This window comes from Capricornis sumatraensis, chromosome 3 (assembly GCF_032405125.1).
Source record: "Capricornis sumatraensis isolate serow.1 chromosome 3, serow.2, whole genome shotgun sequence".
Classification (NCBI taxonomy): Eukaryota; Metazoa; Chordata; class Mammalia; order Artiodactyla; family Bovidae; genus Capricornis; species Capricornis sumatraensis.
This window is the reverse complement of record NC_091071.1, coordinates 79075921-79094532: the sequence shown is the minus strand read 5'-3', so window position 1 is coordinate 79094532 and position 18612 is coordinate 79075921. Positions and strand designations below refer to the sequence as shown.

The 18612-nt window shown below is 36.7% G+C and overlaps 1 protein-coding gene across 3 annotated transcripts in view; it reads left to right on the top strand.

Annotated features, from left to right (window-relative positions):
• The window catches only part of SLC4A10 (solute carrier family 4 member 10), a 240345-nt gene that overhangs the window by 117036 nt on the left and 104697 nt on the right, over positions 1-18612 (top strand). For all 3 annotated transcript variants that reach the window (XM_068969333.1, XM_068969332.1, XM_068969334.1), the window contains 4 exons: positions 2939-3096; positions 7126-7213; positions 10507-10653; positions 18062-18162. In XM_068969333.1, the coding sequence (XP_068825434.1) occupies positions 2939-3096; positions 7126-7213; positions 10507-10653; positions 18062-18162 (494 nt within the window). The remainder of the gene's footprint in view (positions 1-2938; positions 3097-7125; positions 7214-10506; positions 10654-18061; positions 18163-18612) is intronic.

The following is an 18612-nucleotide window of genomic DNA, read 5'->3' as shown; positions in this document are numbered from 1 at the left end:
CCAAAGTTGGGAAGACTCGCTGGAGAAGGAATAGTCTACCCCCTCCAGTATTCTTGGGCTTCCCTTGTGGCTGGCTGGTAGAGAATCTGCAATGCATGAGACCTGGGTTTGATCCCTGGGTTGGGAAGATCCCCTGGGGAAAGGAAAAGCTACCCACTCCAGTATTCTGGCCTGGAGAATAGTATTATACTATATATATTAGTATATAGTATAGTATTATACTATATATAGCATACAGTATTACAATAATATAATGGGTCTTTTGATATATGTTATTTAACTATAATTTGTTACATTTTAAGTCAGAATAAATTTCTTAATCCTGAAATTAAATTCTAAATATTTTAGTGGATTTTCTAAGTAACAGGTATCAATCAGAGATATATCAAGTATTATATAATGCAAAAAAAAAAATTAAGGACCATGTATTTTCTTTCATAAAACTAAGCTACTTTAGCATACTAGGTTGGAGAAGGCAATGGCACCCCACTTCAGTACCCTAGCCTGGAAAATCCCATGGACGGAGGAGCCTGGTAGGCTGTAGTCCATGGGGTCACTAAGAGTTGGACACGACTGAGCGACTTCCCTTTCACTTTTAACTTTTCATGCATTGGAAAAGGAAATGGCAACCCACCCCAGTGTTCTTGCCTGGAGAGTCCCAGGGACAGAGGAGCCTGGTGGGCTGCCGCCTATGGGGTCACACAGAGTCGGACACGACTGAAGCGATTTAGCAGCAGCAGCAGCAGCATACTAGGTGGGCTTCCCAGGTGGCACTAGTGGTAAAGAACCCACCTGTAATACAGGAGACACAAGAGATGCACGTTGGATCCCTGGGTTGGGAAGATCCCCTGGAGGAGGGGGTGTCAACCCACTCCACTATTCTTGCCTGGAGAATCCCATGGGTGGAGGAGCCTAGCGGGCTTCAAGCCATAGGGTCACACAGAGTCAGACATGACTGAAGCAACTTAGCACACATGCACACAGCATACTAGGTAGTCCTTGATTTAATTAAAGTAAATCTTAAAGCAGTCATGTGTGTAGTTGTCTCGTGCCTGAGGCACAGACATCAATAGTTAAGGTTATGGTATATGTCAGGAAATATTGAATAAAGGAATTTACACAGTCTTCCAGGTTGAACTCAAACTTCTCACTAGAGTTATGACAGATATTACCAATATGACTCATATTTGCTTACCAGTTGTAGATTTTCTTAAAAAGCTATTTTCTCTTTGTTCCAGTGTATTAATATCATATTCCTATTGGGGGAAAAAGCTTAATAGTTTATTTTACTTTTTTAGGCTCTGAAAGACTTGTGAAGATTTAATATGTTTTTCTCACAGAGCTAATAGTGTATAGGTATTACAAGTTTACAAATTTATATTTGGAAATATATTTATAGGTTAAAATTTTTGAAGTTTATAATATTCATCAAATTTTATAGGCAGTTTTGCTTTGTTAAATCATTTTCTTTTTCTTTAAAATAGAACATTACTTCTATTTGATATTTTAGTGGCATACTAGATTATTTTTATATTTAATCCTTATGATAAAATAAATATTTCATATAATAGGTTTTATGTTTTGAGGCACCTTTATCTCACAGAAAATTAAGTAGTTATAAACCTTCTATACAAGTGTGCTGAGGTCTTGATTTCAGAAAGCAGCAAATTTAATATAGTCACTATAGTCTGGCTATGGACTTCCTAAGTTATTCCTCCTAAAAGTTTTAATTTTTTTTTCATTTTAAACTGCTTGAAAAAAATTCTAAAATCATTAAACGGAGGGAGTATCTGGCCCCCAAAAGTCTTGTTGACCTCAAGTATTTGTCAGAGGTCTTTTCTCTCTCCGTCTCTCTCTTCTTTCTCCTCTTATTTTCCCTCTCTTCGTTTCTGCTTCCTCCTCATCTTCTCATCTCCCTCCCTCTCCTTCTTTCTCCTTCTCTTTCTGTTCCTTCTCTCTGCCTCACTCTCTCCTATTCCCACTTTGGTCTTTAGTCTCCATTTCATTAGGAGCATAGAAAGAATTATTACAGCAATCATTATTACCTACCAATAGGTTTCCATTGAAAGCAACTCAATGAATTAGAAATAAGAAATAGGCTTTGTAAAAGTGACTTTAAAAATCACTACTTCATTTTCACTGAGGCTCTCTATATGAGAATTGATAGTTATTCTTTGAATATTTTACATTCATTTTCAGATTTCACCCTTTAAGCATTTGTTTTTATTAATGATGGATTTGTTTTGTGTGCATTCATTTCAGTCATAGACATCTCATATCAGAAATTCAACTGTGGCTCTTCACCAACTCCAAATGTTAATGTTTTTATTCTTGTTTCCTCTACTCTACCATATCTAAATACGCTGATGAAAAATTAGATTTGAAAATTAATCAGGACAAGTATAAAATGTGAAGGATATAGAACAATTAAGATAAAGTTGAATACTAAAGTCATAATTTATATTATAAGGAAAATTTTGATTATGTTTCTTTTGAAATAGGCATATTTTACATATTAATTGAAATGTGTTATGTACAAAATTAAGATAATGTAGTATACAAATATTTAAATATATTGGCAAATACTAATTAAATTATGATTAGACTATATGCATTTAATTATTGAACACATAATCTTTTCACCCTGAAAATTTCAAGATTACTGATGCTGAAAAGCATCTTTGAAAAGTATTGAGCAGAAAACTAGAGTATTCAGTGTATTATTAACAAATTCCAAAAAATACAGAAGTAAAAGAAAAAAAGTATTTTTAAAGGGCAAGAAAGATGTTTATTTTAAATTTGATTTAAATAATACTTATATAAGCTATATTTGTTTAAACTATATTTAATGATGGGTTACCATGTGTGAAGTACTCTGCTAGGAATGATTTAACAAATCTTTCCAGTTTTGATGTATTTTACTTTGTGATGCTCCCAGGTCGATCTGCATTTTATGAAGAAGATTCCTCCAGGTGCTGAAGCTTCAAACATCTTAGTTGGGGAATTAGAGTTTCTGGATCGAACTGTAGTTGCGTTTGTCAGGTTGTCCCCAGCTGTGCTGCTTCAAGGATTAGCTGAGGTCCCCATCCCAACCAGGTAAAAGTATAAGAGCATCTTTTGCACTTTCTTAAGCCATTTTTTTGTGTGTGTGGGGGAAAGGTATAAATATAATTTCCTCTGAGAGTTTTTTTCTTGAAACTAAAGTATAATCCACAAAACTGTTGTTTCTTCTTTATGGAGGAGGGCAAAAAGTGCTTTAAAAATTGTTCTGTTCTTTGTTTCTTCTTCTCAAATTTCTATGTTTTCTTTTAGGCACGCTCCTTATCTCTGAATACCCTGGTCTATATCATCATGAAGTGAAGTGAAAGTCTCTCACTCATGTGCAACTCTTTGCGACCCCATGGACTGTACCGTCCATGGAATTCTCCAGGCCAGAATACTGGAGTGGGTAGCCTTTCCCTTCTCCAGGGGATCTTCACAACGCAGGGATGGATCGAACCGAGGTTTCCCGCCGCATTGCAGGCGAATTCTTTACCAGCTGAGCCACAAGGGAAGCCCAAGAATACTGTAGTGGGTAGCCTTTCCCTTCTCCAGGGGATCTTCCCGACCCAAGAATTGGACTGGTGTCTCCCGCATTGCGGGAGGATTCTTTTTATCAACTGAGCTATCAGGGAATCTCTCAAAAGATGTATAATCATTCTCTAAGCCAGAATAATGGAACTCCTTTTTTAGACTTTTGGTGAAAAGTGATAAAGTATAGGCTTTTTTCAAAGATTGCGTTAGACTATGGGCTAACCAGGGCACCCAGGTGCCGCTAGTGGTAAAGAAAGTGAAAGTATTTGTCGCTCTATCCTGTGGAATTCTTTGCGACCCCATGGATTGGAGCCCCCTAGGCTCCTCTGTCCATGGAATTCTCGAGGCAAGAATACTGGAGTGGGTAGCCATTCCCTTCTCCAAGGGATCTTCCCCATCCAGGGATGGAACCTGGGTCTCTTGCATTGCAGGCATTCTTTACCATCTGAGCCAGTTGTAAAGAACCTGCCTGCCAATGCAGGAGACAAAGAGAGGCGGCTTCCATCCCTGAATCAGGAAGATTCTCTAGAAAAGGGAATGACTACCTACTCCAGTATTCTTGCCTAGAGAATCCCATAGACAGAGGACCTTGGCAGGCTACAGTCCATAGGGTCGTAAAGAGTTGAACATGACTGAAGCAACTTTGTAGGCATGCATGCATGGGCTAAAGAGGATCTTGCATATGAGTGTGATCATATTTGAAAAGATCAAAGTTTTCAAGGCTCGGTTTATACTTAAGTGCCATCATTAGGATACTACCTGCTGTGTCTTAATACTATATGTTTCAATCTTAGTCATAGTATAGTTCCCATACATAGATTCTTAAGAATCATTGGTAGTTACTGTGGTTGAATCTGAATCAAAAGGACAAATTTAACTTGATTACCTGAACTTGTTTTTCATTTAGGTGCACATAAAAACTAGCAACTTTGCCATAATACAAACTGAATTTTGTTATTTATTATTTATCTCCATGTTATAGAGATGAGACTGTCCATGGGCAAATTCATGAAGAAAAATGAATTTTGGCCACAACACATTACATTCCTAGCAATTCTTCAAGGGCACCTTGTTTTCGTCCCTTCTCCCTCCATCAAACGTGATTCCTGTGTATAGACAGGCTTTTACTCTGATCCTGTTCCGCAGCAAAACTTATCTATGTGTGGCCCTGCTTCCGTCATGACTGGTGCCCTTTGTGTGATGCCATAATCGTCTCTTGGGCTTCCCTGGTGGCTCAGTCAGTATAGAATCCACCTGCAATGCAGGAGACCTGGATTCATTCCCTGGGTTAGGAAGATCCCCTGGAGGACGGCATGGCAACACACTCCAGTATTCTTGCCTGGAGAATCCCCAAGGACAGAGGGCCCTGGTGGGCTGCAGTCCATGGGGTCACAGGAGTCAGACATGACAGAGCAACTAAGCACAGCACAGCATATAACTGCCTCAGATGCTGTTAATTGTCTCCTCTTCCAAACATTGTAGGTCTTAGTCAAGTTAAGCTGATGATAATTTCAGGTGCTGTGGTAACTGGCTTGGTAGCATGTTTCTTCTATAAACCTTTCAGCCTTAACTCAAAACAGCCAATTACATCACTCTGTGTTTTGATTGTGGATATGATATTCCAAAAATATAGAATAGTTTAGTCAGAAGAGGCCTTATTTCATTAGAGCTCAGCTGACTGGAAAGGAATTCAGTGTTTGAGAACCTCCGCCTGAACCTGTGTATGAACAGATTTGAGTCAGGAAACTAGCTACCAATTCAAGTTATAGAGAAAAGTGTGTCTGTTCATCTGGAGGGCTACCAAGACTTCTGATGCATACCAAGTTTTATTAAAAAGGAGAAGGTGAACTGAACACATTAAGGTGGTGTCTGACATATGATTAAGGCTACATTTTTCCATGTACACCCTGTAATCTATTCAGAGTTTCTGGGAATTTGGGATTCAGATTTAACATGTGAAATTTACTAACCATAGCGGTATTATTTTAGTAGATTAAAATTTCTTTGTGTCTTCCAAGCAGTGCATTCTTGTTCCATCAGCTAAGAAGGTGTCCGATGAACTCTGAGTAAATGATGGTTATTTATGACAATGATAGCTCTTGTATTTCAAAGGAAAGGAAAAAAAAATTCCCAGGAGTAGCAAAAAGCCATAATGGGGTTATATACCCTCACTTTGAAAACTGTCAAGGTTTAAGTGACCTCATTTCATACTGACATAACAAAGTGTGTCTAGAGAACAGTGGAGGAAAAATTAGGGGCACGGTATAAGGAGAGATTTAAAAGGCTAGACTGTTTAGTTAGGAAAGGTGAAAAATGGAAGAAGATTAATTAGACAAATAGAATAAAGAAAGCCATTCAAGGTTCCTAATTATCCTTTCTTAGGAGGACAAAAGGGCACACTGTGTATATAACAGTAACACATAGTAAAAATACCAGAAAATAATTTTAGGATTTATAAATAGTCCATGGAATAGAAATGTGAAAATAGTAAGATGTACATAGGTTAGGAAATTTCTTAAAAGTACTATAGTTGGTAAAGCATCTGCCACCACACTAAATTATTCCTGTTTTAAATGTATAGTGGCCATTTCTGTATAGTAGAATTGGATTCAGTTACAACTGACAGAAAAAAAATTGTCAGATCCTCTATGACTGTAATATATACATCATGTAAAAACATGTACAATCTCTAAAGTTTATAACTGAATGAAAGGTATAATTGTGATATCTATTTCAGTATACCTTATAAAGTCATTAGTCTTCATACATAAAAGCAGAAACCATTTAACAAGTGAATGCTGTAGTTATATAATGAAATACAGGGCATCTTAAAATTCTCATAATTTCCTTGTAGAATTGACCTATTCAGAGACCGGACAGTAATTGGTCCTCCAAAGTTAAAACACGTGTTGATTTCTTCAAAATTTCCAGTTGTGATGATGAATTTGCTAAACTTTCAACCTTATATAGATGGAATATCACAGTGCAGCTGCTATTATTATTACTCCAGCATTGGAATTAATGGATTTTTTAAATTCTAATTTTTGATTCCTGGCAATCATTTTTTCTATTTAATGTAAATTTTCCACGCACCCACTTTTTTTTTTTTACCATATGTTCTTTCTTTGCTTATGCTACTGTATTACTATTCCCCTCTTCTACCTAATTCTACAGCTTACATATGTGATAGTGAATTCTCTATCTTACAATTCAAAAAGATTTAATCAGATTCTATTTTTCTTAACTTTCTCCTCTAAGAATTATAGAATCCTTAAAATTCACAGTAACTGCTTAAGCATTATAGGTAACTAAATGAAAGAAACAGCAAAATACCCCAGATTCCAATTGCTCAAGGATCTTAAGCATGAGTCTTTTTGAAACATAAAATATTTCAAAATATTATATGTTAATAACCTGTGGAAAAATACAGAAATCCTATATTTACATCGAAATCCTATCTTCACTAATTCCTTTGAGATGAGTGATGCTGTACTACTAAGATTATGTTTTATTTCTACCTTGAAACACATGTTTTTTTCTTCTTCGTTATAGGTTTTTGTTTATTCTTCTGGGACCCCTGGGAAAGGGTCAACAGTACCATGAGATTGGCAGGTCGATTGCAACCCTAATGACAGATGAGGTATTTATTCAAGTTCATTGGGAACATTTCCCCCTACTAGGTACACCTAACTTTTGGAGTTCTGTATTCATGACAATTTACTGGGAATCAGATTTCTCTGTATTAAATCCCCTTTAAATACTTGTACTATAAAATTTCCCTTGGAAAAATTTGTTCAAAAGGGGTAATAAATTCACACACATGAACATTTTAAAACCCTATATTTTAAAGAAAATCTGTTGTTTAGTGAATTTTTAGAGTGTATTTATTAATATTCCCTTAATAGCATTTGTGTTGCCAAAGTAAGCACCATTGTTAATATCATTGAGGGTCTTGTTTGGGGCAAAATGGTTTTAAGGTCTCAAAAAATAAAAGAGGCAGTTTATCTGGATAGTATACATGACACCAAAAGCCGTAAGACATCTATCAACTCTCTTTGTAATTGCCTAAATGTAGATGTTTTTACCCTTGGAGCCTTTTAACCATTAGAGGAGCTGAAGATAGATTTCAAGGAGGCCTGTGATCTCTGACTCAACACACAATTTTTTCTGTGTACAAAAATTGTATGTAGTTTTTTGAACTGGAAAAAACCTTCATCAGCTTCTCAATGAAATATGTCTGAAAAATGTAAGGTCATAAAAATAAACATAAAATATCATATCATATAACTGGTTTCTTGAATTCTACAATGCCTTGCAAAAATCTATTTTTATTGTAAAAGAAGAGCAGATGAAAAATCACAGAAGTGACATAAATTCAAAATTCAGTAGTAAATACCAGATGAGATTATACATTTCTGAAATCTCATCTAAATAATTTAATAATTTATTGAAATATTTCAAATATCTATGAAAAGAACTAATTAGTATTGTGTATAACTTTTCCTAGGTTTATGAAATCTGAAAATTTGAACTTATGTTTGGAGTTCAATATAAATTCTTCTATTATATCTGTTCAAATTATGTTTATTGATTTTATATGAGTTAGTTATTGATGTTTACACATAGGAAACCAAAAGTTAGAACAAAACCAATTTTTTCATCTGTTTTAGAAAGAACCAACTTAAAGAGAGTATTAGTTTCCTATATATACATGTATAGGGCACGACTTAACAACTGCTGCTGCTACTAAGTCGCTTCAGTCGTGTCCGACTCTGTGCGACCCCATAGACGGCAGCCCACCAGGTTCCCCTGGGATTCTCCAGGCAAGAACACTGGAGTGGGTTGCCATTTCCTTCTCCAATGCATGCATGCATGCTAAGTCACTTCAGTCGTGTATTAGTTTCCTATATATACATGTGTCCATGTATAGGACACAACTTAACAACTAAGCAACAACAAATGAGCCCTTGACGGCTCAAACATGAATCCTTTAGACTTGAAAGTTAGCTTGGAGCAATTTGTAACTCTATGAGGAGCGAAATAGAGAAGAGGAAACTCAACCAGAAAGTTACTGCAAAAGATGAGAGTTGTTAATTATAATAGGATATGTTAATTATGAAGTACATTCATTGAATATTAAAAGAAAATTTAAATACTTTTAAAAGAGAATGAAAGGTTTTTATTGTTCAAAGCTCAGGTGGAGAAATTGTTCTGCCATCTAACTGCTTTGAAATACATTGAACAATTATATTCAAGAATAAGATTCAATATGTTGATTCATACAATTTAAGACAATGATGAATTGAATTTCATTATTAAGCTCTAAATTCCATGTGAGCAGTTACCATTAATATTCATTTTTGTTCCTTGATTTTGTCAGGTGCTCAAATAATTATTTGTTGACTAAGCTGTTCTTTTCCTCTCTGTACTGGGGACTTCTTGTAGGCAGACTGTCTTTTCCTTTTGTATCTTCATATTTAGCATGGTGTCTGACCTTCAGTCAGGGTTCATTACATTTTTTTTAAATGAATTAATGACTGAATGTTCTAGTCATCCTAGCAACACCTTATCTTGAATTAAGCTAGCCTCTTTTCTCCTTTCCTGTTGAGCATGACTGGAGATAAATCATATGATTTTGTTTATTGGCACTATTACCAATTTATTAATCCCTTTATAGTCTTAAAGATTATTAAGCACTCCAAAGAGCTTTTGTTTATATTGATAGTATGCTGATATTTATGAGAACTTAAAAATGAGAATTTAAAAAAATATGTTTGTGAATTTATTTTAAAATAATAAAATAATTGTATATTAACATAAATAACTTTTATAAGAACAAAAGCAAAAAAAAAAAGAAAAAAGAAACTTCTTTTTCTTGTTCTGGACTTTTGTGTCAACAGTTTTCTCTCTCTGCCACTTAGCTAAATCAACACTGACTCCTTTGGTTCATTTAGCAAACAGGCCTAACATATAGTAGCTACTTAGAAAATACATATGAAATAAAAGGCCAGGATTTTCCCATCCTTAAAATTTCTTACTCCTTAACATAGCATGTCCCACTGAAATGTTGATTGAACCTGAATCTTAAGAGTTTTGAAAGAGTAATCTCTACTTGGTCCTGAATATCATAATTTCATTTATCTCAATGTATTACAGTGTAATTTTTGTCACGACCACTCTACTGAAATTGTTTTCTGTAAGGTCATCATTTACAAAATATGCTATCTTATATTCAGTACTCAGGTCTGAACACGTAGTTTTCTTTTCTCCTTGAAGAACAGCAAAAATTAGTTATGTGCTTGTTTTGACACTACATTAAATCTTTGAGATTTGTATTACTGTTTACTCTGAGGTCATAAATATATCCTTCTACATTATGTCCAATTAATTTAATAGTTTAACACTCATATTTAAGTTTTTAATACCTAGAATTGCTTTTTAAGTGGGATATGGATAAAGATCCTGTTTTACTTTTATATAGATAATAACTTGGCTTAGTACTGTTTATTGATTAGTCTATCATTTATTCAATAGCATTATTTTATGCCATGGTATAAATATTATTATAAACTTTTATCTCTTATTTTAAAGCAAGGGTTTGTTTCAGAAAGTTTGATTTACATATATATAAACAATGTCAAACCTGAATCATTAATTCTAGTTTAATGAGCTTCCTTCTATTCTCCTTTTCCTTCCTTTTCTCTTTCCACCAGAAATTTCAACATTCATCTAGCATTCTAAGAAAAGATAAACGTCTGTGCAATCATAGAATAAAAGAGGTTATAATATTTTACACTAAAACTTCTTTAGTTAAGAGTTTCATATTCAAATTGTTATAGTCACATGTGTGCTAACTGGGAAATGAAAACACAAAATACATTAAGATTTTAGGTGCATTTTTTAAATCTATGAATGGTTGTTTTCTCTCTATAGGTGTTTCATGATGTTGCTTACAAAGCAAAAGATCGTAATGACTTGGTGTCAGGAATTGACGAATTTCTGGATCAGGTGACTGTCCTTCCTCCTGGAGAGTGGGACCCAAGCATTCGAATAGAGCCTCCCAAAAATGTTCCTTCCCAGGTATGTATATATGAAAATACTCTTAGGACTACCATCATTTTTTTGCCTTTTAAATATATGTACTAAGATAGTATAGCCGAAGATTCAAATGATTTAAATTATAACTTCTGCGATGTGATTATAATAAGAAATATTTATCTGGTCTCTGTCCCTATTTCTGGCACAGAGCTCTTAAAATGCTTGGAATTTTCTAAGTGATGAAAGCAACAAAGATGTCTTTGTTATGTTAATGAGGTTACTTTAGAAACTCTTAAGAACAAGGGCTGATTGCCAGGTGGAGCCTTACCAAGAGATTAGAGTTTGGAACTTTCAGTTGCACCCTCCTGCCTCCAGGGAGGGGAGAGGGGAGCCTTGTAATGAAGCCTCCATAAACCCCCAAAGGGGCCGGGTTCGGAGAGTTTTCAGGTCGGTGAACACGTGGAGATTGGAAAGAGTGGTGTGCCTAGAGAGGGTATGGAAGTTTCTCTCCCTTTCCCCATGCCTTGTCCTATGCATCTCTTCAATATGGCTGTTCCTGAGTAGTATCCTTTAGTAATAAAACTGGTGATCAAGTAAATAAAATGTTTCTCTAGGGACTTCTCTGGTGGCTCAGACGGTAAAACATCTGCCTACAGTGAGGGAGACCTGGGTTCGATTCCTGGGTCAGGAAGATCCTCTGGAGAAGGAAATGGCAACCTGCTACAGTACTCTTGCATGGAAAATCCCATGGATGGAGGAGCATAATAGGCTACAGTCCATGGGGTCGCAAAGAGTCGAACATGACTGAGCGACTTCACTTCACTATGAGCCATTCTAGAGTGGAAGTGAGAAATAGATTTAAGGGCCTAGATCTGATAGATAGAGTGCCTGATGAACTATGGAATGAGGTTTGTGACATTGTACAGGAGACAGGGATCAAGACCATCCCCATGGAAAAGAAATGCCAAAATGCAAAATGGCTGTCTGGGGAAGCCTTACAAATAGCTGTGAAAAGAAGAGAGGAGAAAAGCAAAGGAGAAAAGGAAAGATATAAGCATCTGAGTGCAGAGTTCCAAAGAATAGCAAGAAGAGATAAGAAAGCCTTCTTCAGCGATCTATGCAAAGAAATAGAGGGAAACAACAGAATGGGAAAAACTAGAGATCTCTTTAAGAAAATTAGAGATACCAAGGGAACATTTCATGCAAAGATGGGCTCGATAAAGGACAGAAATGGTCTGGACCTAACAAAAGCAGAAGATATTAAGAAGAGATGGCAAGAATACACAGAAGAACCATACAAAAAGGATCTTCACGACCCGGATAATCATGATGGTGTGATCACTCATCTAGAGCCAGACATCCTGGAATGTGAGTCAAGTGGGCCTTAGAAAGCATCACTACGAACAAAGCTAGTGGAGGTGATGGAATTCCAGTTGAGCTATTTCAAATCCTGAAAGATGATGCTGTGAAAGTGCTGCACTCAATATGCCAGCAAATTTGGAAAACTCAGCAGTGGCCACAGGACTGGAAAAGGTCAGTTTTCATTCCAATTCCAAAGAAAGGCAATGCCAAAGAATGCTCAAACTACTGCACAATTGCACTCATCTCACACGCTAGTAAAGTAATGCTCAAAATTCTCCAAGCCAGGCTTCAACAATACGTGAACTGTGAACTTCCTGATGTTCAAGCTGGTTTTAGAAGAGGCAGAGGAACCAGAGATCAAATTGCCAACATCCACTGGATCATGGACAAAGCAAGAGAGTTCCAGAAAAACATCTATTTCTGCTTTATTGACTATGCCAAAGCCTTTGACTGTGTGAATCACAATAAACTGTGGAAAATTCTGAAAGAGATGAGAATACCAGACCACCTAACCTGCCTCTTGAGAAATCTGTATGCAGGTCAGGAAGCAACAGTTAGAACTGGACATGGAACAACAGACTGGTTCCAAAAAGGAAAAGGAGTACGTCAAGGCTGTATATTGTCACCCTGCTTATTTAACTTATAAGGTTACTTATAAGTTAAGTAACGTGTACATCATGAGAAACGCTAGACTGGAAGAAGCACAGTTGGAATCAAGATTGCCAGGATAAATATCAATAACCTCAGATATGAAGATGACACCACCCTTATGGCAGAAAGTGAAGAGGAGCTAAAAAGCCTCTTGATGAAACTGAAAGAGGAGAGCGAAAAAGTTGGCTTAAAGCTCAACATTCAGAAAATGAAGTTCATGGCACCTGGTCCCATCACTTCATAAGAAATAGATGGGGAAACAGTGGAAACAGCGTCAGATTTTATTTTTCTGGCCTCCAAAATCACTGCAGATGGTGACTGCAGCCATGAAATTAAAAGACGCTTACTCCTTGGAAGAAAAGTTATGAGCAACCTAGATAGTATATTCAAAAGCAGAGACATTACTTTGCCGGCTAAGGTCTGTCTAGTCAAGGCTATGGTTTTTCCAGTAGTCATGTATGGATGTGAGAGTTGGACTGTGAAGAAAGTTGAGCACTGAAAAATTGATGCTTTTGAACTGTGGTGTTGGAGAAGACTCTTGAGAGTCCCTTGGACTGCAAGGAGATCCAACCAGTCCATTCTGAAGGAGATCAACCCTGGGATTTCTTTGGAAGGAATGATGCTAAAGCTGAAACTCCAGTACTTTGGCCGCCTCATGCGAAGAGTTGGCTCATTGGAAAAGACTCTGATGCTGGGAGGGACTGAGGGCAGGAGAAGAAGGGGACGACCGAGGATGAGATGGCTGGATGGCATCACAGACTCAATGGACGTGAGTCTGAGTCAACTCCAGGAGATGGTGATGGACAAGGAGGCCTGGCGTGCTGTGATTCATGGGGTCACAAAGAGTCGGACACGACTGAGCCACTGGACTGAACTGATACAGCCTCACACTAACAGTATTAATAAAGAAAGTATAATGCTTCTTAAAGTAGTAAGAAAGAATGTCTTTAATTGATATTATTTGGAAAATTCAGTAACAATATTAATATGCTGAATGTGAGAGTTTGAAGGACACTTGTTAACACCAATTTGTTTTTCAAACATTAAGACTAAAGTCAAGCATTTTTCGAAACACCTTGCCTTTGAGAAATGATGATTCTGAGACAAGTGGAGACATGGGAGCTAAAATTAATTTTATGAGACTTTAAGACCAGGATTAATTGTTGGATGTTGGGAGTCTGGGTATTGAGAAGCAGTAGGCTCAGTATGCCAATGCAAGAGTGAAGTGAAGTGAAGTGAAAGTCACTCAGTTGTGTCCAACTCTTTGTGACCCCATGGACTACATAGTCCATGGAATTCTCCAGGACAGAATACCGGAGTGGATAGCCTTTCCCTTCTCCAGGGAATCTTCCCAACACAGGGATCAAACCCAGGTTTCCTGCATTGCAAGCAGATTCTCTACCAACTGAGCTATGAGGGAAGCTTCCAGTACAAGAGACTCAGGTTCAATCCCTGGGGTCAGGAAGGTTTGCTGGAGAAAGAAATGGTAACTTACTCTAGTATTCTTGTCTAGGAAATCCCATGCACAGAGGAACCTGGCATGATATGGTCCGTGGGATCTCAAAAGAGTCAGACATGACTTATAGACTAAACAGTGACAACAGTAGAAAGAACACTGAACTAACAATCAAGGCACCTGGGTTCTGATATTATCTCTTTTTATTACCTTAAAACATATGCTGTAACCTCTCTGTACTGATGTTATATAACAGTGTGTCCAATAGAACTTTCTGCAATGATAGAAATGTTCTATATCTATGTTATCTATTAAGTCAGGCCATTATTGAGCACTAGAAATGTGCTTATGCAAGTGAGGAGCTGATTTTTTAATTTTAATTAATTTAAATTTAAATAGCCACCTGTAGTTAGTGGCTATCATGTTAGACAACACAATTTTATATAATGAGTTTGAATTAGATATGCTCTGTGTTTCTTTACAACATTAGTATTTTTAAAATGTATGTTGGAATTGAATAATAGATTCTATGAACCTATGTTTTCTTTTATGATGTGGAACAAAATGAATCAAAATAAATTAAGTACTGAATTCATATTCATTCAAATATTTTCCTCTCTGGGATAATCTCCATGGTTTTTATTCTTCCAGAAGTATGTAAATCACAGAATTTTTAAAAAATATTTCTTACTTTCAGTTAAGAGAATAATAACCAGTCACCTCAAGGGATACCCCTGAAAATACTCATTAGAACTTTATGTCAGTCATTATAATCTCTCCCTTATGTATACCCTCAACTTCCTTGCTTTTCTCTCATGCCACTTACCTGCTTAGATCCCCCAGACCACATTTATCTACCTGCCAGCATCTGCACCTGCACTCTCTGCCTGCTCCTATATTACTATTGATGGATTATCCAACGTTAGTTTTCTACCTGTGCAGTAGATCCCATCTCTTTATACCTACTCAAAGAGATTACCCCACCAAGTCCCTGTTTATCCCCTATGTCATCAGTTCTTTCGCTCCAAGCCACCATCATTTTTCTCCTGGATTACTGAAATAGCCCCCTAACCGGTCTCCTTGCTTCTACTCTTATTTCCTAGAATCTGTTCTCGAAACAGCAGCCAGAGTGTTAGATCACGCTCTCCTTTCCTTAAAATCCTGCAAAAGCTCCTCATTTCACTGAGAATAAAAGCCAAATACTTAAACTGATCTACTAAACCCCCACAGTCTGGCTTCCTTTTGCTTCTAAGTCATCTCCCATCTCTTTCTTTCTTGCTCACTCCTCTCCTTGGCCTCCTGCCTCCTCATTCTTCAATCTCTGCAGCACACTCCTGCCTTAAGACTGTCCCACTCACTGTCTGTTCTTTGCCTGGATGTTCTCCCAGTTATTTTATGGCTAATTCTCTTGACTCCCTCAAGTTTTTCTCAAATGACTCTCTCAGCCTGCCTGACCACTCTCTTTATCATTGCCATTTCTTCCTCCCCACACCTCGCAGATACCTTTAGTATGCTCTAAATTTTTGCTTTTCCATCATTTTTATTTCTTTATTTTTTATTATTATAAATCCTGCATAGAAAAAATAAGTTTAACATCATAACTGTCCTTAGAATCTGGCATGTACATAATGCTACATAAATATGGACATCTTGGGGATCTTATTAAATATATCAAACCTCTCTCAACCCCCAAAAGGAAGAAACAGATCTGTTCAGTGTTTTCTTCCAGTAATTCGGATTGAAGATATCAGAAGAAACTCAGAAATAAATTTTATTTATTTATTTTAACTTTTATTGAAATATAGCTGATTTACAATGTGTTTGTTTCAGGTGTATGACAGTGATTCAGTTTTATACATATACATACACATATACATATATATGTGTGTGTATATATATTATTTTAAAATTATTTTCCATTATAGGCTGTTATAGATATTGAGTATAGTTCCCTGTGCTGTGCTGTGGGCCCTTCAGTCAAGTCTGAACAACAAAAAACGTTTCCTGTGTTTCCCTCAGAATATTCACCAGTACACAATTATTTTTTCTAAACCCTTTCTCCCTACTGTAAGAAGGCACTCCTTGAGGAAATAGGTACTTTAATGAATATCTTTCATGGTTTATCATTTGCCTTATCAGTGTATAAGGCAAATAGCTTTTCCTGTAGTAAAACAATGACTTAATTTATGCAGTAAGGGATAATTCCCCAGAAAGAACAAATAATACCCACTTGCCTTCTTAGACTTGCTAAGAAATGTTTTCCCAGGTGATTATTGGTTATGAGGGTATTAAGGGCCACTGTTAAAGCCTTTTACTAAGATATGATATTTATTTACCTGTAAAGGCAGTTCCTTCATCTGTTGACAGACATATTATTGTCTTTTATCTTTGAACTTAAGTTCATTGTATCTATTTATATACCTGGAAAATTATAAAATATCAGTCAATGGACTTTCTTATATTTTTCGCATTTCAAAATATATTTTTTGTCATATTTTAAATATGTACCATTTTATCTAAGTGTCCCATTGTAATAAGATCATGTGATAATTCCCACTTGTTCAGTTTACACTAAGCATGAAGAACATATTTATATGTTTGCACTATTTTGGAATGGCAGTTAAGTAAAAAATTTAATTTCACCATTAATTTTTTTTTCCCTTTGAAGCATTTTTGAACACATCAATATGCTCTAAGATCACCAGTAGGAAGGATTTTCTGATTTTTTAAACTCTCTATCACTGACAAAAGTGGGTGGAGTAGATCTGAAGAGAAACAGCACTTACATAACCTCAGTATTTTGTTGTTGGCTCTATTAAAAGCTTCCTTTGGCAGTAGTCTTTCTGACTGCTTTGTATCAGAAAGAAGCTTGGGCAGGAAGATATGAGCCAGAATCAGAGAGGGAAACATACTTTAAAAATAGCTCATGATAACAGTTAGTGTTCATTGAACAGCTGAACTAGACGAGGTTTAAACCACCACTAACACCTCCTTACCTCAACCTGTCCTAATCCCAATCTCCTCTCACCCCTTCTTGTTTTAGTTTTTTTCGGATCTCTATCTCAGAGTAGTAGTGAGAGTATTAGTTGCTCAGTCATGTCTGATTCTTTGCAACCCCACAGATTGTAGCCTGCCAGGCTTCTCTGTCCAAGGGATTCTCCAAGCAAGAATACTGGAGTGGGTAGCTATTCCCTTTTTTAGGGGATCTTCTGGACCCAAGGATTGAACCCAGGTCTCCTGCATTGCAGGCAAGTTCTTTACCCTCTCTGGGTAGGGAAGATCCCCTGGAGAAGGGAATGGCTACCCACTCCAGTTTTCTTGCCTGGAGAATTCCATGGACAGAGTAGCCTGGTGGGCTACAGTAGCCCATGGGATCACTCAGAGTCAGACATGACTGAGCGACTAACACTGTTAGCTATATCATCTCTATCTCTCCCTGACATTATAGGATTATTTTGTCTCCACTAACAGAATGCTTTTTCTTGCTCACTTTTGCATCTATAGCATTGCTTAAAAATGAATGGCACACACTAGGCACTCAATAAATATTCTTTGAAAGAAAGAATAAGTATCCCTCACATCATTTCATTCTCTCAATGGAAAGTGAAAGTGAAGTCTCTGTCATGTCCGACTCTTTGCACTCTCCTTGGACTGTAGCCTACCAGGCTCCTCCATCCATGGGATTTTCCAGGCAAGAGTATTGGAGCGGGTTGCCATTTCCTTCTCCAGGGGATCTTCCCTAACCAAGGATCGAATCCATGTCTCCCGCATTGGAGGCAGATGCTTTGCTGTCAGAGTTATCACCAGTAAAAGGAGGTGAGAACTGAGGCTTTAGGTGGCTAAATAACTTTCTAGAGGTTGTATAGCAAATAAGTACAGAGCCTGGATTCTTAACTGCTCTGTATATTGCCTCAAGGAAAATAAATTGTTTTTATTGTTTACAACTAGCACCTGAAATTAAAAACAAAAATCTTCCCACAGGAGAAGAGGAAGATTCCTGCTGTACCAAATGGAACAGCAGCTCATGGGGAAGCTGAGCCCCATGGAGGACATAGTGGACCAGAACTCCAGCGAACCGGAAGGTTAGTGAAAAGCCCTTGTATGGGACTTCAAAGACCAAATGGTATATCACTTTTGTGTTGGGAATTATTGTTTTGAGGACTAATTTGTTTTTATACTTTGAATACCTACTCTTTGGGGGTAAATATGCTAATAAATTTGATACCTCATCATTAATGATTGTCATTATTATTAAACCAAAACAGTGAATACACTATTCCATTATATACATAGTCTTTCACATTGCTGTGCATAAAACACATTCACAGATTCTTAGAATGAATAAGAAAACTGTCAGTTGCCCCTTCCAAAAGAGCCTGTTGAAAACTTCAAGTTCAAAATGGAAATGAAAATAAATACCGAGAACTGTCTTATAGACCCTGTCTCATTACATGCAAGTAGGATGTATATAGTAATATTTTTTATTTTTATGATAGTAATCTGAAAAGCTATATGATTTATTTTTCTAATCA